The sequence below is a fragment of the Eublepharis macularius genome, chromosome 5 (assembly GCF_028583425.1).
Source record: "Eublepharis macularius isolate TG4126 chromosome 5, MPM_Emac_v1.0, whole genome shotgun sequence".
NCBI classification, from domain to species: domain Eukaryota; kingdom Metazoa; phylum Chordata; class Lepidosauria; order Squamata; family Eublepharidae; genus Eublepharis; species Eublepharis macularius.
In genome coordinates this window covers 111638681-111665804 of record NC_072794.1, presented here as the reverse complement: position 1 = coordinate 111665804, position 27124 = coordinate 111638681, and the positions used below count along the sequence as shown (strand labels likewise).

Genomic DNA, 27124 nt, shown 5'->3' with positions numbered 1-27124 from the left:
ATATAGCCTGGAAGTGTTTAGAATTAGGTAAGTCATGCACTGTGCCACTTTATATTACCAATATTCACCTAATATACGTTTGCAATTTTTCATTGGCTTTTGCCTTGTTCCTTAGTTGTGGTTGTCCACTTTGGTTGTTGCAGTTGTATCTAAGGGCACTTCTCCTATTGGTGGTGACAGCTCTTTGTATGTTTGCAGAACAAAGAACAGTACAATGACAGAAAAGATTATGAAAAACAAAGCAAAATAATGGAGCTGGAAACTGGCTTAAGTGTGTGCTTCTAAACATCTCCACAGTGAAGGGGCTTATAAATCCTTCAGAGCCATAGGTCTATTGTCGAAGGCTTTCACGGCCGGAGAACGATGGTTGTTGTGGGTTTTCCGGGCTGCATTGCCGTGGTCTTGGCATTGTAGTTCCTGACGTTTCGCCAGCAGCTGTGGCTGGCATCTTCAGAGGTGTAGCACCAAAAGACAGAGATCTCTCAGTGTCACAGTGTGGAAAAGATGTTGGCAGGTAATCCACACTTTTCCACACTGTGACACTGAGAGATCTCTGTCTTTTGGTGCTACACCTCTGAAGATGCCAGTCACAGCTGCTGGCGAAACGTCAGGAACTACAATGCCAAGACCACGGCAATACAGCCCGGAAAACCCACAACAACCATAGGTCTCCTTGATACCTTTGCTGGTTGCTGCTGCTTAGAGATTAGGTGAGGCAGAGTTGCCCCTTTAAACAGGGAGCCCCAGTGTGGGAGCTATGGCACTCACCAACATCTTTCCTGCCACCTGCCAAGTGATTTTAAAAGTTGCCTCATCAACAGTTGTCACCATAGCTCAAGGATCTTCATGGTGTTACTCTTTGTGTGTGTGTGTGTGTATAATGTTCATTTTAAAAGGCAATCTGTTAAACAGAGTTTAAATGTAATGTTGAAGAGCTACTTAGAGCTATGTATCACCTCAATATTTTTAGTTGTCTCTGCCTCCTGTGGCAGTCATTTTGTGGTGGCACCCATCACTCTGTGTTAGAATTCCAAAGGCTCCAGCAGCCTTGAAAAGGTTGGGGTCCCCTGTCTTAAAACATGCCTCTCCTTAAGTACATTTTTATTCATTCTTGCTCCTCTTCTCAGTATTTTGGCTGCGCAAACATTATCTTCTAAAATTAATTGGCTCTTCTTACTTAAGAAGAAGAGTCTTTCACATCAGCTGCTATCTGATCCTTTTAGATGCAGATGGCAAGGATTAATCTAGAGCCTTCTTTCACTGTTACTGATCCAGAGACTCTTATTTGAAAGCTTCAAGGAGCCATATCTTGAAGAACTGGAGATGCTTTCCCTTGTGACATCTGCACAGAAATCGCTGAGGCACTACTCATTTAAAAAAAAGGATAGTGGAACTGACACAAAACCATGATATGGTACCAGTTGGGGCATATCATGCAAAAGAAAATGTCAGAACAGCTTTGTCTAGCCAATGCTAACCTATCTAGTGCCAAATTCTCTCTAATTCAAACAAACTGTTAAGTGTTGAAGACGCAAAATGATTCACAGCACCATAGTGACTCTGGAACTCAGTTGTGGGAAATAAGTTGAACAACAATTTCCCTTTGACTCAGTGCTTTTCAAGCACTCTGGGTGCTGGAGCTCACATTAATTCTTATTATTCAGTACATTCCTGCAGTTTTGTTGTGGCATCATCATCTGTACTATGCCAAAGAGCAAAACCAGGAAGAGTATCAATTCCTAATCTCTTTCCATTGTATTCACAATATACCTTGCCCGATTCCATGGGATTTATGTACTCAATAGTACTTCATACAGGATAGGGCTTCTACTTATGTTGCACTTACAATTGCCACCTAACAAGTCTGACTATTCCTTTTATCAAAATCATTGCTAGACAAAGGGCATTCTGAAATGAAATTGCATTTACTTTTTCTTTCCGGGAGTTATGCAAAACATAATTTCTTTTATAAGCTTGTTATCATCATGGTGGGGAGGCAATAATTCTATGTAAAGCTCAAGACAGCAAGGCAATATCACAAACGCTGCAAATGCTGTGTATATGCCGTTCTCTACATTTGATATCAGTTAAAAGATAGGAGGTGCCAGATTTACTGTAACTTGTGGCTATTTTGTGGATACAAGTTGGGCAACATCCTAGGACATTTATAAGATGCTGCATAGGGAGGGGCTGCGCTGAAAACAAAAAGTTTCTGCAGCCAAGAGAGTAAGAAGCAGAATGGAGGAGAAAAAAGAAGGCACTGGTGAGGTAAGGTGAGAGAGAGATGACAGAATACATTCCCCATGTCTAACATAGACTGGAATCAAGTCACTGCACAAAGCCAAAGTCCCAGGAGAGTAGCAATTGCTACAAGGCTTAGAAAATAACAGACTGCAACAGTCGGAAACACATCATCAGGTCCAAGGGGATGGGTGGCTTCAGGTGGTTGCCATCTAGGCGCAGGTAGCGAAGATGGGGCACCTTGTCGAGGTCTGAGGATGGTTCTCGGAAAGCAAACAGAGAAATTGGGCATATCTGAGTTCCATTGACAGCTATGGGAGGAAAAGAAAGCATGGCATTAGTTTTGGAAAATCTGCATATTTTTTACCCTGTGGACATCCCATTGTTCTTTCAACTGCCAGGTTTATTAAAATATGAGGCTGTGTAACTGTGGTGCACCCTTGAAGCTTTAAGCTGTATGGATCTATCCATCAATGCAAAACAACATAAGAAACTTCCAGCCCATTTGGAACAAAAGCCTTCCTTCCTTGCTCATTTCTCAACTCCTGCAGTATGCTATCATCAGCTAGAAATATATCTATACAACTGGGAGGACCCGTATGTATTTGTAGGGGGAATTTCATCCCCCCTCCCCCACTATTCTTTCCCTACTCTGAAAACCCCCATAAACCGGCCCCTGTTTTTTGCTTCCTTTTCTCCTGTCAGCCACCCTTTGGTTACCTGTCCCCAGCTTTCCCTCCCACCCCTGCCCCCAGCAGCCTTTACCTGGGAAAACTATGGTCCTGTTACATGGTTCTAGCCAGGCCCAGTTGCACTGCAGGGAACCAGCAAGGACTTAGGAGCACCTCACTTTCCCCTGTATCCCCTTCCCTACTCTTTCCTCTTTCCCTCATTCTGGCAACCCCCATATCCCCACCTTTCCCTGCCTCCTTCTCTCCTTCTCACCCACCAACTAGCCTATCTTCTAAGCCCCCATCTTGAAGTATATTTATTAACCCCCATCTTGAAGTATATTTATTAACTTCATTTATCACATGACTTCCTCCACAGTTGGGACTCAAAACAGCTCACATCATTCTGCTCTCCTTCATTTTATCCTCACAACAATCCTGTGAGGTAGGCTAGACTGTGAATGTGTGACGGGCCCAAGGTCACCAAGTGAGCTTTTATGACAGAGTGGGCTTTCAAACTTAGGTCTGCCAGATCCTAGTCTGAAACTCTAAGGACTACACCACACTGGTTTTCAAAGGATGACTACTGATGAACAGTAGCAAGCAGCTGGGCCTGGGCAAGTCATGCGAATTGCATGGTAACAAGTTGCCTGGTGGTTCGTGCCAGGCCTGACCCTGATTCGTCCTCCATCAAATTACAAAAGCGGCCTCCCCCTGCCTCTCACTGACAGAAATCAAATCTTGAAGTCTAGTAATAATGTGGTTGCCTAAGCATGGCCCCCGAGGGCATCCTTTTCTTAAAGCTACAGGCATTCATTTTATATTGTCGAAGGCTTTCACGGCCGGAGAACGTTAGTTGTTGTAGATTTTCTGGGCTGTATGGTCGTGGTCATGGCATTGTAGTTCCTGACGTTTCGCCAGCAGCTGTGACTGGCATCTTCAGAGGTGTAGCACCGAAAGACAGAATTCTCTCAGTGTTAATGTGTGGAGAGGATGTTAGCAGGTAATTTATATCTACTCAGGAAGGTTAGTTTGAGCTGAACCCAAACCCACCTTCCTGAGTAGATATAAATTACCTGCTAACATTTTCTCCACACGTTTATATCTACTCAGGAAGGTAGGTTTGGGTTCAGCCCAAACCCACCTTTCTGAGTAGATATAAATTACCTGCTAACATTTTCTCCATACATTGACTCTGAGAGAATTCTGTCTTTCAGTGCTACACCTCTGAAGATGCCATTCACAGCTGCTGGCAAAACATCAGGAACTACAATGCTGAGACCACGGCCATACAGCCCGGAAATCTACAACAACTAAAATTCCTTTTATAATTTGAGGTTTTAAAAATCCCCCTAATTTTTCTTTTAGAATCCAGATTCTTCTGCAAACCTGTGCCATCTTTCAGGTTTGTAGAAAGATCCGTCTTGTCTGTTCATAGTGCCAGTCTCTGGACTGAAATATGCACAGATTTGGCCACATTGAGAATTAGATATATTGAAAACTGATGCAGATCTTCCAAGGGACTTTGATACCAATTATGTTGTGTTCCCACACTATAAGACTAAGTATATCACTTTAAAGGCATGTAGAAATGAAATGTTAGAAGGGGTGGTGTGGTACACCTAACATTGCGGGTTGCCTAGCAAAGTAATTAATATAACCTAACCTGGGTCCTTTAGTACTTGTTAGCTACCGATTTCAGTCTTCTACAGGGTCATATCCTCATCATCCCTGTATTATTAGACAAGTACAGAATGCCTTGGGTTGTAGGTTATATTGCAGCATTGAATGGCTGTGATGTAGTTAGATGCTTGTTAAATGTGCAACATTTAAATGGTAGGTGTATAGATATATAATTTCAGTCACATTTAGTTATTGCTTGCTATAATTGTGAGATGTCTAACTTTGTCTCATTACAGTAATTGCTAATGGTGAAGGCTCTGAAACACAGCAATCTGCATTTGGTTTCCTGTGTGGAAGTCAAGCAGACCATTGTATAATAAACTAATACCAACTTGTAGTTTCCATTGTGCAGTTTGGGGCAAATAAAAGCAGTCTCTCATGAGAAACCCAGGCTGGGATCTGAGATTTTTCTTCATGGGAGCTATGTTATGTCAGTTTTACTATAACATCAATATACAATCTCTTACAGCCTTGCCTTTTCATATGCATGCATTATTCCTCATGGAAAATTTGCACTAGTCCTCCAAACTATTTGATTGTGGGCAACCAGTCTGGTAAGAGAAGCTAATCTACAATGATTTTTTAAACTATTTGACACTTGATGGGAAACATACCAGATCTGAAATTTGGAGTAATGAAGTTTAGTCATCCACAACAAACCCATTCAGCAACCATGGGCTAATCAAGGCTATTATTCTCATTTTTTAACATCACTAATCTCACTTTCCACTTGTTTCTCAGACATGGATATGCAGTAAACACTGTAGAGGAATTTCCTGGCAGGCCATCTCAAAAGGGGTGGATGAGGCAGAAATCATGTAGCCACCATTATTTTTCCCTGAAAGACCATACTTGAGATGTTGCTAAGCAGAAGTTTCACTGTGTTCAAATATATGACATCATATGTCTTTCCTAAGCTTGGTTGGCTTTGTTCAAGCTCCAAGCCCTCCCTTTGGACTTCTCAGCCAGCTAGGGTCGCCAGCTCCAAGTTGGGAAATTCCTGGAGATCTAGGGGGTAAAAGCTGGAGAAACCTGGAGAAAGTGGGGTTTGGGGAGGGAAAGGACCTTGTCATGGCATAATTCCATAGAGTCCACCCCCCAAAGTAACCATTTTCTCCAGGTGAACTGATCTCTGTGGCCTGGAGACCAGTTGTGATTCCAGGAGATCTCCAGCCACTACCTGGAGGCTGGTAATTCTACAGCCAGCTATTGGTCTACATCACAGAAAAGGGAGATCTTCTGATTTCTCACTACTGAAAGTTTTCAATATTAAAGAGCAGAACTTTGATTCCCTTGAAGATCCACCTTGAGTTTTCTGATGAACTAGATTTAGGGTTTGTACTATTATAAGAAAATATGCTGATGGCCAGCATTCTAGGCTCTGGCTGCAGCACCAGGGAACGGAAAGAACAAACCTCCTGAAATTTTGTAACAATGCATATAAGTATGACCTTTTAAAACCATCTTTTATGCCCATGGAGTTGGATCCCATGGAAACAATCTGCTTGTGCAAGGGTGGAAGGCAACTTTGGCTAATTTCCCCTCCTCTGTAGCAGCTCTTGAACTCACCCCTCATGCTGTCACCTAGGAGCAGTATTGCGGGGAGGGTGCATTTCAGGATGCAGTGGGAAGGGGCAGGCAGGGAAGTCACACTTCTTTGCATGGCATATGGACAGAATCCAACTCAAAGAAAGCATGTTCTAAATCAAACCTCCCTTTTCTTTTGTGTATGAATGCCAGCTGAATCTGACGGCTTATCAATAAACTATTTTTCCGGTTTTATTAATTTTTTATGAATATTTCTATATTACCTCTTCATCTGCTCAAGGTGGCTTACTATTAAAACCACCACACTATGGCTGTTTCCATACATCCTTATATGCACAGCCCACCCATGGAACTCTGGCAGCTTATTCTCAGGCTTCCTCACATCTACGTTCACAAAACAGATGCATGCTGTTTTGTTACTGCCTTTTCTCTAGTGCTTTCTTCTGCTGCAGGTTGACAGAGCAGTTTCCCCCGTTCTTTGGTATATGAACACTTAAAGCACTCTAAAGAATCCTCCTATCTCTGCCCAGTCCCTCCCCCAAAGCTCTTTCTCTTTCAGTTCAGCCATGGAAGCCTCCTTTCAAAATGAGATGAAGGCACTCATGCAGGTGCCAAGTTCAAAAGAGACAAAAACGAAAGCGAGGCTGGCAATTTCAGGCTACAATGACGAAAGTGCCCGACCTCCTCTCCAAAACTGTTTTTCTTAGGGACTGTTTGGAGGCTGTCCTGCAATCTCACAGTGAAACATAAGCACTTGTGGGGAGTGTGTGTGGAGGATGAGTTGTCAGGGCAACTCAGCAAAACAGACACCTAAAGGGGGAAAAGGGTGGGAATGACGGGCTCTGTGGAAATGGCCTATTACAGAATTTACTGCATCACTGTGTGGATTTAACTTATTTGACTGCCCATGCTTAACTATTTTGTTCTCTGTATACTAATGAGATGTGTTTGTCTTTTGTAACAGATGTTGAAGCACCCTCCCAATGCCTAGAAAATTTGGGATGGCTTTTTGTAAGGACTTTCTAAGGGAATAAGCTGAGCTGGTCAAAAACCTTTACCTGCCCCAGTGCTCCAGTTCTGCAAAAAAGCATTATAACTTTTGTGCACATTATAAGAACTGCAGGTATGTTTAGTCTTAATAATAAGAGTTCATGAATCAAAATTAATATTCTGTTGCAAAAGCACCAGTCACATGCACACTATTGATCTAGGTGCACTTTTATGCTACTGTTCCTTCAAGAATTTTCTGTACAGGAAGTATTCTGCCTTAAGCAGCAAAATCTCCCCCCCCCCCCAGTCATTTATCATCCCACATGCTGATGCACAAACTCTACATCTTTCGTGTTCTTGCATATCCTAACTACAGGCATAACTGGTATTTTGTTCAGCCAATTCCTTATTAGCTGCACACAAATTCTGATCCTTCTGTGTGTTTACAACAGAAGTTTACAGCACTTTTGGAAGCTCCTCATAGAAACTGGAGATCTGGTAGACTTATAGTTTAATCCTAAATAGATTCACTCTTGTAAGCCAGGACTTAAACGGATGTAATTCTGCAACAGCACAAGATCAAATCGACAGGTTGTTAGAGTATAGCAATCTCTAGTGTACACAGAAGAGAAGAACGTCCTGTGCCCGGGGGGGGGGGGAGCAGGCTGTAAATAGACAAGACTGTAAAGTATACTTTCTTTCGGACTTTTCCTCTCCTGTCTGCAGAATGCTATTCTTAGGCTTTTTTTCTAGGAACTCTGAACACACACTCTCAGCTAGCAAGGCAGCTAATTAATTTCATCTCTTTCCTATCCTGTGTGTTAGTTCTATTAGGAAAGCTTTTGTTACTTTCAATCAGTTCAGACAGTCATTATCCTGACTGTCATGTACACACTCTGCCAACACTGGTAACACCAAAATCTAGCAAACTCAGCTTCAAAGTAACAAAGCAAGCCCAATCTTAAATTAATAAACCCTCTTCCTTCGTTCTAGTCACAATTAAGGAAGGCTGAAAATGGACAAGAGGCAAGTACCCTTACACCAGTATGAAGCTGTAAAGAAGAGTTCTATGCTTTTCTGATGGTCAGTGCTGTCGCTGATGGGCCCAATGATATCCTAAAACAGATGTATCACTAGTGCAACTATCTTGCACCTTGCTGTATATGAGCTGGGAATTGGATGACCATGGAAGCTGAAAATTATATTTATTTTCTTGCTATTTTCTTCTTTATTTTTTCTGTTATTTTGAGACTACTGTGGGAGGGATCTAGGATGCTTTCACATGCTAGACAACTCACGTTCAACAGGCTAAACACCCATGCTGGCATGCCACATCAGTGGCCTCTTCCTTGGAGTGCCCCTCTCACTGAAATAACTGAACTGAAGATTTCCCATTTCCCATTAGTTATGGGCACACCCACAGGCATCATGCTTTTGCTGAGAGGAGATGAAATCACTGAAGCACAGAAACCCATGCATGACTTTCAAAATAAATGTTAAATCTTTGAAGTCTAACTCTGAAAAACATAGGTCAGATTTCAATATTAAGTCGTGGGAGAGATAACCATCATTTTGAATGTTGTAGTGTTAGCAAGGAAACAATCTAAATGAAGCTCAGCTTCATGGTTTGCCCCTGGCAGTAGGTCTCCTGCCTTTGTACTTGCAGAGAAAAGATTTTCAGTCTGACCTTAGAATAACCTCAGACTTGATAGTGTGAATCTAAGTGATTAATTTAAAAGAAAGCTGTATAATTTTACAATCAAGAGTTACTTGTCTAGAATCCTGCCTGGGTGGTGTTCAGCATTAGAGTTATCAATGTAGTATCAATGAGCTGTCCTCATTCCAAAGAAAAGTTTTTGCCTTGCGTATCAGATGTGCATAAAGTTACTTGGTTTCTACATCCTTTGAGGCCATCCTTAAACAGGCTTCAGTGATCTATCTGCTGCTCCTCTGGAGGTTTAATATCTTCTGAAAGTTTAACCCACAGTGTAAAAAATTACACACTAGGACTTGTTTTTAAGTGTCATGACTTATTGTTTCCTTTCTTTGCAAAAAAATGGAAGGAATTCTGCATTCTTGCTCCCCTGCAGATGTTTTTAATAAAGGCAGCAGGTGGTGGGAGCTCCAGCGGTACAAGCATCTGAGGCAAAATGGAAGAGGTTTTTGTTATTCCTACAGCTGTACTTGCACATTTTGTGGGATGACATCTATCCTGTAAAATAAGTATGGCTTTGCTGAAACTTCACAAAGAACTGATAGAATTACAGGAGAGATCTCCATCTCTCAATTTCACATGCTATTCCCCGATCATACATGCACCTAAAAATAAAGATAATTATCATTCTGCTCTATATGTATGCTGCCCAATTTACATATATAAAAGGCCCTTCCTCTTCAAAGTTTTAAGTCAGAAGATAACGTCAGAGAACCTCTGTAACCAGAATTTTGAGAGGCTTCCAAAAAGCAGAGCAAGAGACTAGGATGCTCATCATTTATGCCAATTTGATGCTTCAGTGCAAGCAGTATTCTTCTGGTTTTGATTATGGACACTGAACCATTAATTATAAGACTGATCTTGAGCAGGTTAGTCTCCCCCAACCCAAACAAACAAAAGATGGTCTCCTTGTGATACCTCCTGTAAACCTAACCAATTTTCAGTCCACACTTGACTCACTTTCAATTAAATTATCATTCAAGTAGAGATGCTCCAGGTTGGGGCTGATGTAGGGGATGTTCGTAAGCTTGTTGTGTGCCAGATGCAAGACCAGCAAGTTAGTGATATTGAAAGAGTTCCTGGGAAGCCCTTTATCAGTGAGGCCATTGTAGTTAAGCCTGAGGAATGCCAAGTTGGCAAAGTCTTTGAAGTAATTTTCAGGGATGTCAGTAATGTTGTTCTTATCTAGGAAAAGCTGGTGGACTGCAGTGGGAAGTCCAGGTGGCATCTTCCTTAGTATGTTGCGAGCTAAGTTGAGTTGCATGAGATTCTTGAGCCCCTTGAAAGTGTTCTTGTTGAAGACTGCATCATTTAGTTCATTGTTATGGAGATCTAGGAGGATGAGGTGCTCCAGCTTGTTGAAGGCACCAGGGGGTATCTTGGAGATTCTGTTTCTGCTCAGCCGAAGCTGCTCCAGATTCGAAGGCAGATTGTTAGGTATTTCCCTAAGATGGTTCTTCTCCAGGTACAGAAAGACAAGGCTCTCTAACTTATCCAGTACCCTCTTGTCCACCCTCTTGATACGATTGTTGTCCAGATTGATCCACCTCAGCTCTGTGGCATTCTTGAAGGATTCTTCAGGAAGGTCTTCAATGAAGTTGTTCTGAAGGTAAAGGTAATGGGTCCTAGATGGGATGATGGGCACTTTCCGTAGGTTGCGGCTGTCACAGTACAAGGCTGAAGGGAAATCTGGAGGGCAAAAGCATTCTCTGGGGCAGTCTGGGAAAACTGAGGGGGGGCCGGGAGGCAAAGGTGGAGGCAACTCTGTAGGCTCAACAGGTTCAATAGGTGGAGGAGTAACACGCTTCTTTGGAGGTCTGCGCCTCTGCCCATTTACTTCACAGAGAAGAACAAGAATGAGTGGGAAAATCAGGCTGGTAACCACCTTCATGGTCTAAATAGTTTATCTGAGGGAAGACAAAAAGAAAGTATTAAAAAGAGATCTGTGTGACTCATAAATATGTCCTCAACCCTGGAAAATCTTGTTGGTCTTTAAGGTGCTGCTGGACTCGAATCTTGCTCATCTATTGCAGACAGCAACCAACCTGAAACAGCATTTCATTGTTTCTCTCTGGCACCCAGAGTATCTCTTGGTGCTACAGTTGCTGCTGATTTTTGTTTCATGTTTTAATTGGCCCTAAATTGATGCACCTTTTTATTCACTGAACCCATTTAATTCCATTTAAGCTATTTAAAGATTTTCTTTTGCTGTTCCTTAAAGCTCCGAGCAGCTTTCAAAATTAAAAACAGGTTTTCACAGCAAACTAACACTGTATCATAGTAAAACAACAAGAATTGTCCACAAAAATACAGCTGTCCAGAACAATAAGAAATTAGAATCCAAGCTCTCAGCAGAAGGTCCCCTAAAATGAGCTATTTTGGTAACTTCACTTCCACATTCCCAGGCACATCAGTAGCTCTGCCACTTGGGGTTGACAGGACTCCTGGGGGCCAGATTGGGTGATGGAGGGTGACGGGGGTGAGGGGCAGTGGGTATTTATGTCATTTGGTAATGTAATTTCCAATGCAATGTGGAAGTGACAGGTTACACTGGGGGCTGATTCTCTTGCATGTGGAAAGCCTCAGACTGAGTCTCTAGTTAAAGAATCTCAAGTCAGCAAAAGGAAGCAAAAGGCCTTTCTTTATCTCAGTCTCTGTTGACTTTCTGCTAGTCAGACTAGATATTACTGAGCTAAATGAATTAATGATGTGATGCAATATAAGGCTGCTTCTTATGTTCATGTGTGACCAGTGTTTTGCTGTGTGTGTAATGGAGAAAATATTTATTGGTATCTTGCTTTTCCTCTGAGGAGTTGGAGTCACCAGGCATATGCCTGCAACCCCTGGGAGACTTGGAGGGGTAGGGCATAGAGGAAAAAACCATTGTGTATGTGTGGACATCACTTCCAGCTAAAACCAGTTCTGGGTCTTAGTTTGATGTCTTTCCCCTCCTATCTGCAAATGAGCATCTGGGACTGGGAGGTGGTGGCAAGAGGGTGAGTTGTCAAGCCTATGAGGAACCCAGAGCAGCAAACATGGCTCTCCAGTCTCCACTCCTTGTTTTTTACCCCCACAGTAGCTCTACAAGTTTGGTTAAACTGAGAGGTAATGACTAGGATTGCCAGCCCAGCTCTGGCAACCCGCAGGCATATTTTCAGGCAGGGAGTGATGTTGCCTGTTTGCACTCAACAAGTGAAGTCATGACATTCCAGGAATTCACTAATCTCTATGGTTTTTACCATAGATGCAGGCAAATTCCTAGAGCACTGGGACATCACTCCTGGACACAAACCAGAAGTGCCCATGCAGTGTTGTGCAACATTGCTCCCCATTCTCACTCTTTGCTTCCACTGGGGCAAAGAACCCTAGCGGGGCCTGGAGGGAGCCCAGGGGTAGGAGACACTCCTGAACAAATGGCGAGCCTAGTAATGATGGCCCTGATATTAGCCCGTGAGATTTTTGATTGGGGAGGAGGTGAAGTGAGGCAGCAGTCCATGCACTGGCTCTTGTCTGCAGAGATGCAGGTGTGGGCAGCAATGAAGGACAACAAGTCTGCATTTTGCTGCTGCCTGAATGGAGCAGGGGTGCTTCTAAATGGGCGCCACTTTTTCTAGGGAAGATGCTGCTTTACAGACGGATTTTGTTTGTCTGGGTGCCTTTCTGCTCCTTTAGGCACAAGTATAATCCTCCTATCCTGAACATTGTTTACCTTCTCAGTGATAGTGAAGAGTACCCTCATTCAGCCTGGAAATTATTTTAAAAACAGAGATACATCTGCAAAGACCCACACACCCTATTTCATGATCTGTTCCCTTTCCCCCTTGTTCAGTTTGATTCCTCCAGTTGCCAGTGCTCTGCAATCTTCCAGTGCTGCTGCACACGTGTATCCTAACAGGCAAAGTCAATGGATGTAAATGGGGCCACTCCCTGCAGCCGGACTGCCTCCTGCCCCCCCCCTTACTTGAAGTTGAGATTCTACATTGCAGCTGCTGCTTCAGGATTAGCACAAATGCTGCATGAAGAATAAAATAGTCTTTAAAAATGATCTGGAAAAGGCTCTTATTCTCAAGAGTGTCAAACTTCATTTAGAAAAATAAGTGAGCCTCCCATGGTCACAGCTGTGAAGAAACTGTGAGCATTTGCAACCAATACAGCAACGTCCTTGAAAACTGCAGACAACCTGTGTTTTCTGGAGCTTCCTGGCAGAGGTGAAGTGAATGGCTGACTTCCTCTTGCCTCAAAGCTGACTTGAATGCCCACTGAGGGAAAGAAAGAGGCCACAAGGCTTTTCTTATCAAGGAAGAAATGAGGGTCACACACCTCTACATTCTAACTGAGTATGTGACAGTATTTTTAAAACTTATACCAGCTAATGAGAAGTACTTCTTATCCTATCATCTTGATCTGTCTGAATCCAGTGCAAAACATACGGGTTCTGTCCTGACTATCTAAACATACATCTTATATAGAAGCTATTGTTTACCTTCTAGAGCTAAAAATAGACTTAATTTTACATGGGAGATCTATGGCTGGTTCTGATTTTTTAAAAACAGCTTTAGTAAGGCAGTGCTTTGTCTTTTTTCCATACTGAGGGGTTTCAATGAGGCGTGAAACTGTTCAAAGAGTGAATGGGTTGACATCCCCCCCCCGCTGCTGTCCCCCTCCATACTGAACCCTCACACCCACTGCTGCTTTGTAATGTTAAACAAAATATTGATGGCTACAAGCACCTATGGATATATAGCACCTATAAGACCTTCAGGTATCTGAAGAAGTGAGCTGTGACTCACAAAAGCTCATACCCTACCACAAATTTTGTTAGTCTTATAGGTGCTACTGGATTCTTGCTCTTTTCTACTGCTAGACAGATTAACACGGCTACCCATCTTGATCTAACTCCCAAGAAAATTACCTTTATTGTCTCATCTGCATTTGCTCATGGTAAATTCTAACAAAAATTTGATTATTCTGGGTCTAAGTGTGCATCATGTAAGGGTGGGATTTTGTCAATTCTTTGTTTTGCAGATTGTTGGACTAAATGTCTTGGTGACCTTTTTATTTTGCTATACATGAGACTCTGTATAAACTGGAACTCCAGCTCTACTGGAAATATCATTTTGCTGGCTGTCATTTGTCATTCAGTTCATGGAATTAAGCTCTCTCTCTCTCCCCCCCCCCCGCCCCCCTCCAATTCCTGCCTCAGATTTTCCAAAGTGCTCCATTCACATTTAGGGACCCAAATAAGAGGTGTATTTTTAGGCAAACCAAAACATAGACCCCCAACTCTTTCAAAAGAATGCGACCTGCAGGGAAGGGAGGAGCGGTCTGGATGTCTGATACTGACATGAGCTACTAACAAACCCAGTGGCTGCCATCATTACAGAGGCAACGACTGGGCCTCTCTGACGTGATGTCACAACCATTAGCTTCATAGCAAGGGAGAAACTATGCCAAGGATCTGGGGCTGGGGACAGTCTAACATTATGCATGTGGCAAATGAGAATGCAGATCACACGAACATATGGAGAGGGAAGGGAAAGTATGTATATTGCCTAGCTGGATGCGGTGAGTTGAGTGAAGTTTCTTGCTTGACTTCCCATCCTTCTTCTACTGAGTACGGATAAATCCTGATCATTTTGAACCCCAGTATTTCATACTGACACAAGCAGATATTTTAACAGCACTGCCACCAAGTGTTTGCACTGAAATCTACACTCAGCCTTCTAGATCAGTTGTAAGAATGCACAAACAGAGCCTACTTAACTTAGGAGACTCAAATAGTATTGCTGGAGGCGGGGGCAGGGGGCTGTGTGCCTCTGGAGCCATTAGAAGTTCTGCCAGAAAGGTTTATTGCACCTTTGGAATACGTTCAGAGGAAATATTGCCTTGGTAATCTATGCTTAATATGGAAGCTGACTCACAAGACAATGAATCAGTAGCAAGCAGTCTAAGAGGTACTGTTAGACACTCAAAAGCAGCAGCTAGCAAAATAAAATAGACCTTTCAGTAGGGCAGTGAAGAAAGGGAATTGGATCCATATTCCATCAGATTCCCTTTGTAACCATTTGCTTGATTCAGATGTCATGTGAAACCATGGTTTATTTCAACTATGAGTTGTTTATGAAACCAGGATTTGGCTCACAAACAGTCATTCAGATTTTGGTTTGCCTCAACAAAATGTTTTCATTGCTTTCACTCATTTCTCCACCTCCTTTTCAGATACACATCTGGTATCCTTGCTTGCATTTTGGCAAGGGTGGTATGGGAGAACAAGCCAGGATTAAGCCAGGTTTTCCATGTTTGTATGTCATGCAGAAGCACTGAAGTAATGGGAAAAGCAACCCTTCAAACTCAGCTATATTCTGGTTTAAATTTGTATCCATTTTCTAACTAGATTTTTCATTTTGTATTTCATTGTTTGCGGGTGAAGGTTGTGTTTCTCTTAGTGTGGTCACTGGTCACACATTTTTAAAAATAGGTGTATGCCAAGCAAAACCATAAAACTGCTATCAGTAAACCAAACCTGGTTTGATGGATCAGAACTAACCATAGTTAGTGTAGTGGCACCATTCCATAGGTGGTTTAATTTTAAAGCATGCATTTACATGACGCCTGAGCTAAGCCACTTTGTCTTTCCATTAAAAAAAAACTGGCCACATATGGTGGAACCATTCACCCTCTGAAGGAGGTTCTGACTTTTTCAATTTTGCTGCTATTGCCAGTTTAGGAGAGGTAAGTGAACACAAGTCCAGTTCTGAACCTGAAAGGGCAATGTGCCCTTTTAAATAAACCAAAAGAATAACTTTTTGACCAAGAAGTATATCCCAAAAAGATAGTTTCAGGTGGTCTGTAGAAGCACCTTAAAGACCAACTAGATTTCCAAGGTATGAGCTTTTGAGAGTCAAAGCTCCCTTTGTCAGATACAAGGAATGAAGAAGGAGGAGTCTTTATAATCCAAGCAGAGGATGTGAGGGATATTGTAAATTAGAATGTCAGGAAGGTACTGCTAGCTATAATACATGTAACTTAATAGAGCAGGGGTGCGAAGTGCAGAAAATTAGCATCTGTAATGCAAGGAAAATCCTACATCTCGATTCAACCCTGTGGGATCCATTATTCCAAATCTGCAAATCTGCAAAACTTAATTACAAATTTCCAAGAGGTTTAATTTTTGAATATGACCAAAGCAAGCTAGAAATCTGTGATAGAAGTGCCACACTGCCAGCACAGATCCCATGCACTTCTGTGTATAGTGGTTAACTTGTGTGGAGTGAGATATTATACAAATGTTTAAAGCGATTTTCTTTTAGACTTGTAGAAATAAATTTGGATACTACACAATTCATAACTGACAGTAGCCAGATCTCTTTTTATGGTTATGGAGTACATGGCATATCAGCCAAACCTGCTAACAGCCACTTTGAGATAACTACCATCTGATGTCCAGCAGTGCTGGGTCCAAGGCAACACACTTTGTCCTTTAGAAAATTTGTGAATGATTCTGGAAAAGGCACGTTTAATTAACTGATCCACCAAATTCCCCACCAGTCTCAATACTGTTTTACTGAGATTAACCTTAAACTTATTCACAGTAATCCAGTCCTTTAGTGACCCCAGGCACATATTCATAACTATCACACTCACAACCTCATCTGGATTTCATTAAAAGAAAAAAGAAAAACACTGGATGTCATCAGAATATCTAAGGCTTCCATCCTCCAGATGAGGCTTGGATTTCTCCCAGAATAACAACTGATCACCAGATTAGTTGCCCTGGAGAAAATGGCATCTTCAGAGGGCAGACTCTAGGGTTTACAATAGATTTTAGTTGAAATCCCTCCCCAAATTCCTCCCTCCACAGACATCTCCCCCAAATCTCCAGGAATTTCCCAGCCTGGAGCTGGTAAACCTACCCATATCCCTGGAAATCTCTGCTAGCAGTTTCATGTAGCTGATAAAAGCATGAGAGACAAAATTGAACTCTCATAGGACAACTCTCATTGGGTAGAACAATGTTTTCCATCACTTCAATCTGGAACATGTCCTCCAAAAAGATGCCCCAAGATGCCCCAAATTTCCAGCCCAGATAAGAAACCTATAATGATATGGTCAATGGTACTGAAACCGATTGACAGGTTTAGGATAATCCACTTGGGTCATATTTAGGGGTGTGACTCAATAAGAATTTCATTATAATTTCAGATCTGGGCTTGAGAGGGGATTTTTACCATGATTGCTTATTTCCAGATAGGACATGATCAGTTCAGAATTCAAACTTGTGTGGGTTTGGGGGGTTCTGGAGTTTGGGACAATTATTTTCAATGGGGAATGTATACAAGGGTCTGGGGCAACTGTTTATAAAGATAATGGCTCCAATTTTACACAGAACTCAGTCCTCTGTTTAATCTAAATGGTGGTGGAGAGTGCCCTCAAATCAAAGCTGACTTATGGCAACCCCTGGTGGGGTTTTCATGGCAAATGACTAACAGAAGTGGTTTGCCATTGCCTGCCTCTGCAACCCTGGTCTTCATTGGAGGTCTCCCATCCAATTACTCACCCAGGAAATCAATAGAATCAAAGAAAAACAACTTGCCTGCTGCATGATGGTAAGCACCTGAACACAAAAACCAACACCAATTTTTTTTTCAGGCACAGGGATTTCATAATACCTTGATTTATGTTATCATTCTGGGAAGTTACTATAACAACCCAAAGCAATGATTTTTGTGTATATTTTGATATATATTTTGTGTATATTGTAATGCATGCCCCTATTCATAATCTTGTCCACTTTCTTAAAATCCACATGGATTTAAAATATCTTGAATTTAATACATTTCATAACATGGCAGGAAGAATTAAATAGCTACTAGAGATGGGCATTTGAGGGGCAGGGAGGCCGTTTTCGGCCTCCTCCGCCGCCCTGCGGGCCCACACAGTGGTGGAAGAGGCCAAAAATGGCTTTCCCGCCCCTTGCAGGAGGAGGGGGAGGACACTGCAGGCCCGCAGGGCAAGGTAAGTGTGTGGCTGAGGCTGGGGGTGGGTGGGGGTGGGATTTGAGCAGTTTAAAGGGCCCTGCTGCTTGCAAGTGGCAGGTCCCTTTAAACTATCAGTTGGCAGGCAGCTGCTAGGCAGCCGGAAAGGGGCATTTAAATCCCACAAACCACGAACTGGTTCGTAAACTGGCCCCAGTTCATTCCAGTTCATGGTTCATGGTTCATGAAAACCCATGAACCACGAACCTCACGGTTCGGTTTTTTTGTGGTTCATGCCCATCTCTAATAGCTACTCATCCCTTGCAGCAGAAAGAAGGAGAGGGAAATTGTGAGTTTGTGTGACATTAAACTGACGCAAAAGAAATTTTTTTTAAATTAGAAGCTCTGATGATATCTTTGCTGCAACTCCCCCGGTTGGACCAAAAACGATGTATTTCAAAATTATTAAACTGGATAAAATGAGTAGAAAACAACAGGACCCATACAATCATTATGGCTTATTTAGTCCAGCAATTACTCTATTTCCAAATATCTCATTGAACAGAGATGAGCTTTGGAAGCTTATGTTGGTTAAAGAGGATTTCCTCTGTGTCAAAAAAATTCCAAATGCAAGGCATTTTTTTCACTGAACCAACATGATTACATAGTGACATGTCCAAAAAAAATCAATAATTTGTTATTATAAATACTTAACTCAAGGGAGTAATAAGTTTGTGTTTAAGATAATACCCATGATTTCTGATATATGACCTTCTTTGAACAGAATTATAAAGTCAACAAGAGAGCTTCTAGAAGCAGAGATATTAGAGGTTGCAGCTGTGCTTTAAGTGGTGCAGAGCTGTGGGTGACACTTTGACAAGACTGTAGGATAGTCATCTCATTCTCTCCTAGATAAACCCTTAGATTTCTGCAGAGGTCAGCTTTTGTGATTTGATTGCATTGGCTTTCCCCTCTGTTCTTTCTTAATAACTTCAGTGACATGGGTTTAAAAAACACACAAATGACATGCAATGTATCCTGGCACTGTAAATCTGATGCCACTCAGATTTACACCTTTACCTAGGCTATTACTCTACTTCTTGCAGCTGCCACTGCTGCATATTGTGATAGTGTGGAAATGTCCAGTCAAATACATTAAATGGTGGACATGGCACTGGATAATGTTCTGCATGACACATTGAAGGCTCTCCAGGATATGGAGGCTTCATGTATGGGTAAGATCTGACTGCTGTAAGTTATTTGAGGAGGGGGTGATTTGCATCAGGGGAAAGATGGAAAGAAAGTCCTTATTTATCCCTCTGCCTGTTTCTCTCCTTCTGAAGCTTTTTACAATCTGCTTTCACTCCCTCAGGATTAGACTTTGGGATTTGTATTTATGCCATTTTTGTGCCATTGGGAATAATCTGTGGATTGTAACAGAAGGTTCTTAAACTATCTGGAAACCTTCAAAAACTTCCATTCTTCATAGTCAAGCCTGGTTTACTATTTTTCAAACATGGAGCATATTGCATCTTTGCCATGTAGGGTGATTCCCAGCAGAGACATTTCTCTTCATCAAATAGTCTAACCCTCCACAACTAGGAGTCCAGTTGCTGGTGATATCATATTCATAGTTAGCCAGCCCCTGTCAGACAGCTCTTGCCCATTAACAAATAACGCTGTATGGCTTTCAGTTTTCCATTTGGTCTGTGGTGAGGAAATGTCAACAGTGTTAGGCTAACAAGCAAACACCAATAGCCAACAGTACACAGAGACAGAATGTGAAAAGTCCTCTCAGAAATCGTTCAGGAAATCAAGGAACCTGCCAGTAAGCAAGCCTGGTTTCTTCACTGTCTGCTGATACTTTCCTTGGAAACTCTCTTATACATGATGGCCTGACAGCTTCCTGATTGGATGTTGCACTGAGGAATAATAATCTGCCTGTGTCCTGTCCAAGGATGAGGATGAAAAGTGGTAGGGCAAAGGGAAAGATTCTGTATCATGGAGCTGTTTGTACGTTGGGTTTTCAGAAAGCTTGGCTTCCTTTGAGAAGTCTCAGTAGAGCTGACCAAAACATTCATGGGCATCTGAGGAACAAACTCTTTCCCTTAAGGGATTCTGTGCCCTTTTCTCCATATTCCTTGCCTTCTAACTTTTTATTCATGATGTAACTCTTCACTTCTTGTGGGTTTTTAGTCAAAATTATAGTGCCTTGAGGGATGGAACAAATGCTATCTCCAACAGAGGAATGGCAGGATATTAGACTCAGCGATAACAGTGCAATCTTAAGGACACTTTCCTGGAATGAGTAACCACAATGAGTAACATGGGACTTACTTCTGAGTAGCCCTGCTTAGGCTTACCCCCATTGTCTTTAATGCCCAAATTGTAAAAAGATAAGAGAGAATGTCTCAGAGAATTGATTCTTAAAAAATCAAAGTGGTCTTTTGTATAACCAACTTTTCTCTCAAAGTAAATCACCTCCTTTTCATTTGAACTCCCTTCCCCCTTTCCTCTATAGTTTATCTCAGACATTGGGGAGAAGAAAAAAACATTCAAATAAGCTTCCTGTAAGAAGGGAGGATGGGAATTAATTCAAATCAGGAATTGTTCACTCTGAAGGTGAACAAACAGCTGCATGATTCTTTTCGCTCAGGGGCAACATTCATAAGAGAGCTGCCAATCTGTTTGAAATTAGCTTTCAGCTTTACAATTTCTGATGATGTCATTTGTGTCTATATTTATGTAGCTGGGCTTTCAACAATATAATACATATTATTTGCTAGTTCAATGCTGAAATAACATACTGAGAAGTCACAAATTATAAAGGTGGAATGGCAAGATTAAAAACGCAAGCAAACAAGCTTTATATATACTAACAGACCAATCCTAAGAATTACTCCAGTCTAAATCCATTAACTTCAATGGGCTTAGACTGTAGTAACTCTGTTTAGGATTACACTGCAAGCTTATCAGAGTGAAATTCACAGGAAGTTAGATGTATCTAAATCCTATTGCTTATATCACGGATCTGGCCCACAAGGCAGCTTTATCTGGCCCCAGCGACTATTAAATTTCTGTCAAGGTACAGCAAAAAGCTTGAATGCAGATTCACTCTCAAGAAAAAGAGAGTGAATGACTGGCACTTATAATAGGGATTTTTCAGCAGCGACTCCAGGCTGTAGAACTACATCCCCTTGGACTTATACTTATCCTGTTCTTGCTCAGCTTTCTAATGTAACTTGAAAACTTGACTTTTTTGGAAGACATTTGAAATCAGCTGAAATTTTATGTGCACTGGAATCTGTTTGGGCTTTTGAAAAATGGCACAGGTGGAGAAGGGAGCCCATGTGAATGTAGTTCCAAACAGCCTACATACTGTTTGTTTGTAGAACATGGAACTGATTAGAAACAACAACTGAGACAATGGGAAAATTTTTTTTTACGGAAAGTGGGAGACAATGGGAGTGTCTGTGTAGTGCATTTTTGCCCCCCCCCCAATAAGCTCAGGGGGGTGTTTGTGGCTCTCCCTTCCTCATTTTATCCTGACAACAACTCTGTTAAGTGGGTTTGGATGAGTGAGTGCAAAGGTCATCTTTCCTTCCATCTTTAGCTTGTTGAACTCAGTTGGGAATCTGAGATGGGTAGGATTTCCCAGGATACAGGAACAGATTTTCCTTGCTTATTTAACTGCAGGAAAGCGGGTGGCCTGAATCCTATCTGCCAGGCCTTGAGCTGCTTTTCTTGCTTTGCAGAGGTGACTATTATTATTAGGCTCACTATAGTTAATTTGGAAACTACAAAGTCCCATCACCTGAAAGGAAACATATTTCTTTCTCTCTCTTGTTGTGTTTCTGGGTATCATCATTAGACATGGGCATGAACCGCATTACGAATGCAAAAAAAGCCACGAACTGCCTAATCGTCTGTTCGCGATCCAGCAGTTCGTGAGGGTCCATGGCCAACGAATGAGCGTTCGTAACAAGACCATTTGTTGCATTTGTTCGCGGTTCGTGAAGCCAGACAGTCAGGCACCATCAATCAATTCCCTTGGAAACGGAACCGGGGGGATGCCTGAACTCTGTCTGCTGCACTCCTTCTGTCACCCTAGAAACCCAAATCGAAGCCCAGCTTACCTTGATGGGCAGGTCTTCCTTCCAACCATGGAGCTGCAAATTGGTTACAATTGGTTACATGGGAGAAGACACCTGGGGGAGGGGGAGGGTGGTGTTCTGTAGCCATGGGCACTCCAATCTCATCCATGCAAATCTTGATAGGCAGCTCTGATGGCCAACCACAGACCTCCTGTGTTGCTCTATGGGATCTGTGCTTATAAAAAGCACTGGGCTCCCAGGCTGTGTTTCACTTTCAGCAAGCAGTGGAGTGTGACAGAGCTGTTGCTTGCTACTTGCTAGCCTTTGGGGAGAGAGACAGAGAGAGTATAATTGAGCTTGGATTTTTGGGATAGGGATCTATCTCCTCTGGTTCCAGGGCTGCTCCTGGCTCTGGGGCCAAGCTCAGTGGGCCCCTCAGCTGAGGCCTACAGTATTATTAGTGCCTGATTTGGTCAGGTCTGTGGGAATGTTGAGTTAGGGCTCTAGCCCCTCCCTCCCTCTGGTTCCAGTGTTGCTGCCAGGCTCTGGGGCCAAGCTCAGTGGGCACCTCAGCTGAGGGCTCACAGTATTATTAGTGCTTGATCTGGTCAGGTCTGTGGGAGTGGTGGGCTAGGGCTCTAGTCCCTCCCTCCCTCTGGTTCCAGGGCTGCTGCCAGGCCCTGAGCCCAAGCTCAATGGGCACCTTGGCTGAGGTCTCACACCGTATTATTAGTGCCTGATCTGGTCAGGTCTGTGGGAGTGGTGGGCTAGGGCTCTAGTCCCTCCCTCCCTCTGCTTCCAGGGCTGCTGCCATACCCCCCGCCCCCTAGAGGGGAGGTGGCCTGCCTTCAAGTACACCCCTTGTACACTGGGCCAACATCAACTGGTGGCTCTAATTGTATCAAGTGGGAGTTTCCTGGGGGCCTCAGGTCGGAGAGGGTATAACTCCAAGATCCCTATTGCAATCTTGGCCAAACTTGGGTGCTGGCTGGAGTAGAGCCTGCTAAACACTTCCCGTGAATATGGGCTCTCTAAGTCCAACGGGGGCCATTCTGACCCCCATGAACCACAAATCCTGAACAAGTTCGTCAGTGGGAAATGTTCACCACGGTTCATGAGTTCGCGTTCGGTGGCAGCAACGAACCACGAACTGAGGGTTCATTATTTTTTTTTGGTTCGTGCCCATGTCTAATCATCATACCTCCTCCTAAATTGAAATCAAGGAGACATAATTCATACAGTAGTTTAAACTTTCCTTCCTGACCCAGTTGAGTTAGGGGTCAACAAAATAGGTCAAAGAGTACTTTCCACCTTTGTGATCATAAGGCAAGAAAAACCAAGATGTGGGTGGGAGTTGTAGTTCAGCTCTATTTTTCATTAGAAGCTCTACCTCTGCCAGATTAATACCCTGATTCTAAACCCAATTCTTCCTGTGGGATTTGCATCTATGCAATGTGTTTCTGGAAAACTCTTAGGACCAAATTGCATGTTACAGGGTTATAGTTGTCTGGAAATGTGTGTCTTCCCCAATGACATGTTACTTAGTTGGGAGGGTTGGTGAAAATGCAAAAGAGGCATGTAAACAGGGAGTGCTGTGCCCTTTCCCTTGCAGTCTGTTCTGCAAGGTCATTTTTTCTCCTGCCAGGTTCTGATTCTGAAATTGAGCTTAGTTGGGAGAAAAGCAGACAGAACTTCTTTTTCATTTTAAATGGCAATCCCAACTCCTGCTTCATAGGCAAGTGAGGAATTCCCATATTTAAAGTCCACCACGTCATGGAACTTTTAATGGTCCAGGTTGGAAGTTCCTGGTTGGAACTTTCAATGGTCCAGGACTGTGCCTCTTAACTCAGCACAGATAGCAGCTCCTTGCCATGACAGTCTGCTTGACCTTTTCTTTCCCTACTTCTCTTGCCTTCCAATGTTTTATGAGTCATAAGCCTTTTTCTTCTCCAGCCTATCATACAAACATTCACATTCAGGGAGTTGGCGAGGGAATCCCACAAACTAAACATACTCTGAAGTCCGAGTACAATATGCAGATCCATATATATCTATATATATATCCATATATATATATCTATATATATAGATCCACACACACACACACACACACACACCAGAGTGAGCTGGGCTATCCTGTTCTGCTTCCCATCTCTTGAGAACTACAATACAGTCCAAATAGGGTGTTAGATTTGAAACATTATTTAATAGAAGCAGGGAGATTCTGTCCTAGGGAGAAAACTAGGATAGCTGTACACAGTCAAATGCACTTTTGCTGCTGTCCAAAAGATTTTTAAGAGGAAAGAGCTAATGCTGAAGACCATCTCTCCACACAGGTTCTGGACTGAAAAGTTAAGCAGCGGAATGTTTACCTTGGTCTAGAGCCATCATACCATTAGCAAATCCAAATTATTTGTGGGGTAGGGGAAGGATAGAGACTCGCCTGCCATAGTTTTTTTCTGCAGAGAGAGCTTTCTGCTCAGGCATACAGATGGGGTGTGACCAGCAGAGAAAACATCTGGAATCAACTGGCTGGCTAATTCCTGTGAACATGCAAAAATCTTTGCTTAATGCTTGTGCTCATTTTCTTCTCTTCAGAGATCACTCTGTGTCTCCATCGGCCCAGATTTCAAAAGCAGCACGCAAAATACAAATATGCATTTGGATTCAGATACAATTCCAAGCTGGACATACAAATCTGATGAAAGATTTTGTCTTTTCCCCATTCAACTGCATAGAATACAATGGGAACCAGTCAAATGTCAGTACCTCTCCATATATTTCCAACAGAGAATTGCAGTTGAGGACAAATGGAATCTTCCATCTGCTAGACTTGCATTACCATTGCAGCACACAGTTAGAAAGATAGGTAATGCCCTGAGACATTCTGCACAACTCAGTGCTAAAAGCCTTTGTACAGCTTATACTGGACTAGTTTCCATCCAGCACTAGTTTCCATCCACTGCTCGAATCTACAAAAGACCAGCACAGGCTGAAGCAGCGAGCATGTGCAATCCCTGGTGATGCTGAAACAAGGTGCCTGATCACTATCCCTACGTGCTGCTGGATACGTTGTAAGAGACACAGGAAGAGCTCACAAGAAAAGCAACAAGAACAAACACTTATAACACTCATTTCAGATGTTCAAAGTAATTCATGTACATGATCTCAATAATTCTTGCAACAGTCTCAAAAGCTGGTAGGTTTGCATTATTGCAGAAGGCTGAAGCTGTGGAAATAGGTGAGATTTGAACCATGGATTTGTGGCTCACCTCATTAACCATTACATGACACTAGCTACTTTATACAGTTTGCCACCATCGTATTGTTGCCACTGATTGTTGCATCTGTCAGTTGCCTTTGACTCTCCTTTGAAAGCTAGTTGGTTCCAATTCTTTGGCCTTTTTTACCCTGTCAAATGCAGCTGATCAGACTTCAGACTTTCCAACACAGTACTTCTAATTTGTTTGCACTGTGTTTTTTTTAATGCTCCCCTTTCCTGCAGGGAATAAGTGCCAACCAACATATTTTTTCTCATGATTGCTCATTTTCTCATCCCCCCCCACCCTCTTTTGCAGTGGTGAGAAAAGCTTCCAGCCTGCCCTTCTGTACTTCTAATCTCTGATAAAATCACATGAGTTGCATTCCAGTGGGACTGGCAATGTAAAAAGTACACAGTCTCACACTGCATGAAAGCCTTTCCCCAGGCAGACACATGACATTCTAAATCCTCCAAGAATGGAGATGTTGCTGATTGACAGGGGGCATTGAAAACAGTGCCACAAAAGCCAGCTCCTGTGGGCTTTTTGTCCACTATGGTAGAGAATGTGAATCCCTAGTGTTCATACTCAGGTTTCTTAGAAAATCTCTGGGTACCAATGAGGCCATATCTCACCCAAGCCCCTTATTCAAGATCAGGTTCTAAAGAAGTCTGTATGGATCCATACTGAGTTACCTGAAATCTACCCTCTTCTTTTCTCTATGTGAAAGCTAAGAATTTTTTGTCCCAAATTAGGAAGATTCTGCAATCCAAGACACAGCATCTAAAGTATTGCTACCTGTGGAACTTCTTTTCAAGTAAAGATACTAATGCCGGAGTACAAGTCTGTTAAATGCCACTGATTATCAAAAGTATTCTTCCCTGTAGCCTTCTATGTTGAAATGAATATTTCATCTCTGAGTATAAAAATGCTTTGTTCTTCCTTCTGAAATGCATCTGGCTGTGGCAACAGAAACTAGAATACTCCTTCATTGCAACCCAATTTTTTCTTCCTCTCAGAATGAAAACAAACATCACATTTTCCCAGCAACCAGATTTCAAAGGAGGATTAAATCTTCATTACTGACTATACCCCCAGACCTTTCCCAAATTTGATATGAGATAGCAAAATAATGCTTTACAGAATACAAACAATATTAGCAAATCCTGAGGGGGGGGGGTGAGAAACCCCTTAATATTTTAACTTTCTCAGAGTAAAACTCAGACTTTTACATCTGTTCCCTTTCAATGATCTACTTCTCCTCAGAAGCCTTCTGAGATGCCCATCATGCACATGTGGGTTATAAGCATCAGAAATGTAGGTGGGTGTGCACATCATGGGAGACCAAAGTCAGTTCCCGAAGCTCTGTTTCCATGGAGACAACTTCAGTAGTTTGACCACTGTAACATGCAACTTTTCCCTCTTTCTTGCTTGACTCAGTTCTGATAAGTTGAAATAAAAGCTGGCTTTGAAGAACCAGATATGAACTATCACTTGACTGATATATGACAAAAGTTAGATAGTAAAAGGTCTCAGTAAGGAACAATCTGACCAAGGAGAAGGCACCCCCTTTTTTAGGTGAGGCCATTTCCAAAGAAGGTACCTGCCCAGGTCTTACCTGTTGCCACCTGGCCTTCTTCCTCCTATGTGTTTTTAACTTCCAGGACTTTTCCTCCCCCTCTTCCTCTTCCTTACTCCAGTCTGGTTCTGAAATAAATGAGCCTCTTCCAAGCTGTGTGTGTTTTCTCTGGTTCCGTTCCTTTGAGATTCTCTCCGAGAGGGTGGGTGGGAGCTCAGGAAGGAGGGGAAAGTCACAACAATAACGTCTTTCTCTGGCAGCCAAACTCCGCGTTTAATCCACACACATGTCCTGCCTGCCTGCTGAAAGGCTCATGTGTAATAACATTTCCTTCTGCTGGGGCAAGAAAGTTCCCGGCCAGTGTTTTAA

General features: G+C 42.5%; 1 protein-coding gene across 1 annotated transcript; it reads right to left on the bottom strand.

The window, feature by feature from the left end:
• Positions 1-637: 637 nt before the first annotated feature.
• Positions 638-26915, bottom strand: PRELP (proline and arginine rich end leucine rich repeat protein). The gene is made up of 3 exons (XM_054980636.1): positions 26795-26915; positions 9808-10754; positions 638-2552 (listed from the first exon to the last, which is right to left on the bottom strand). The coding sequence occupies exons 2-3, from the start codon at positions 10736-10738 to the stop codon at positions 2377-2379; spliced, it is 1107 nt and encodes a 368-aa protein (XP_054836611.1). The 5' UTR covers positions 10739-10754; positions 26795-26915; the 3' UTR covers positions 638-2376.
• Between the last annotated feature and the right edge of the window lie 209 nt (positions 26916-27124).

Bases quoted from the DNA above. Each gene is read 5' to 3' on its own strand.
- PRELP (XM_054980636.1), bottom strand. From the start codon at position 10,738: ATGAAGGTGGTTACCAGCCTGATTTTCCCACTCATTCTTGTTCTTCTC. The intron at 2,553-9,807 runs GTGAGTCAAGTG...TTCCTCCCATAG, and splicing joins GAATGATAATTTAATTGAAA to CTGTCAATGGAACTCAGATA.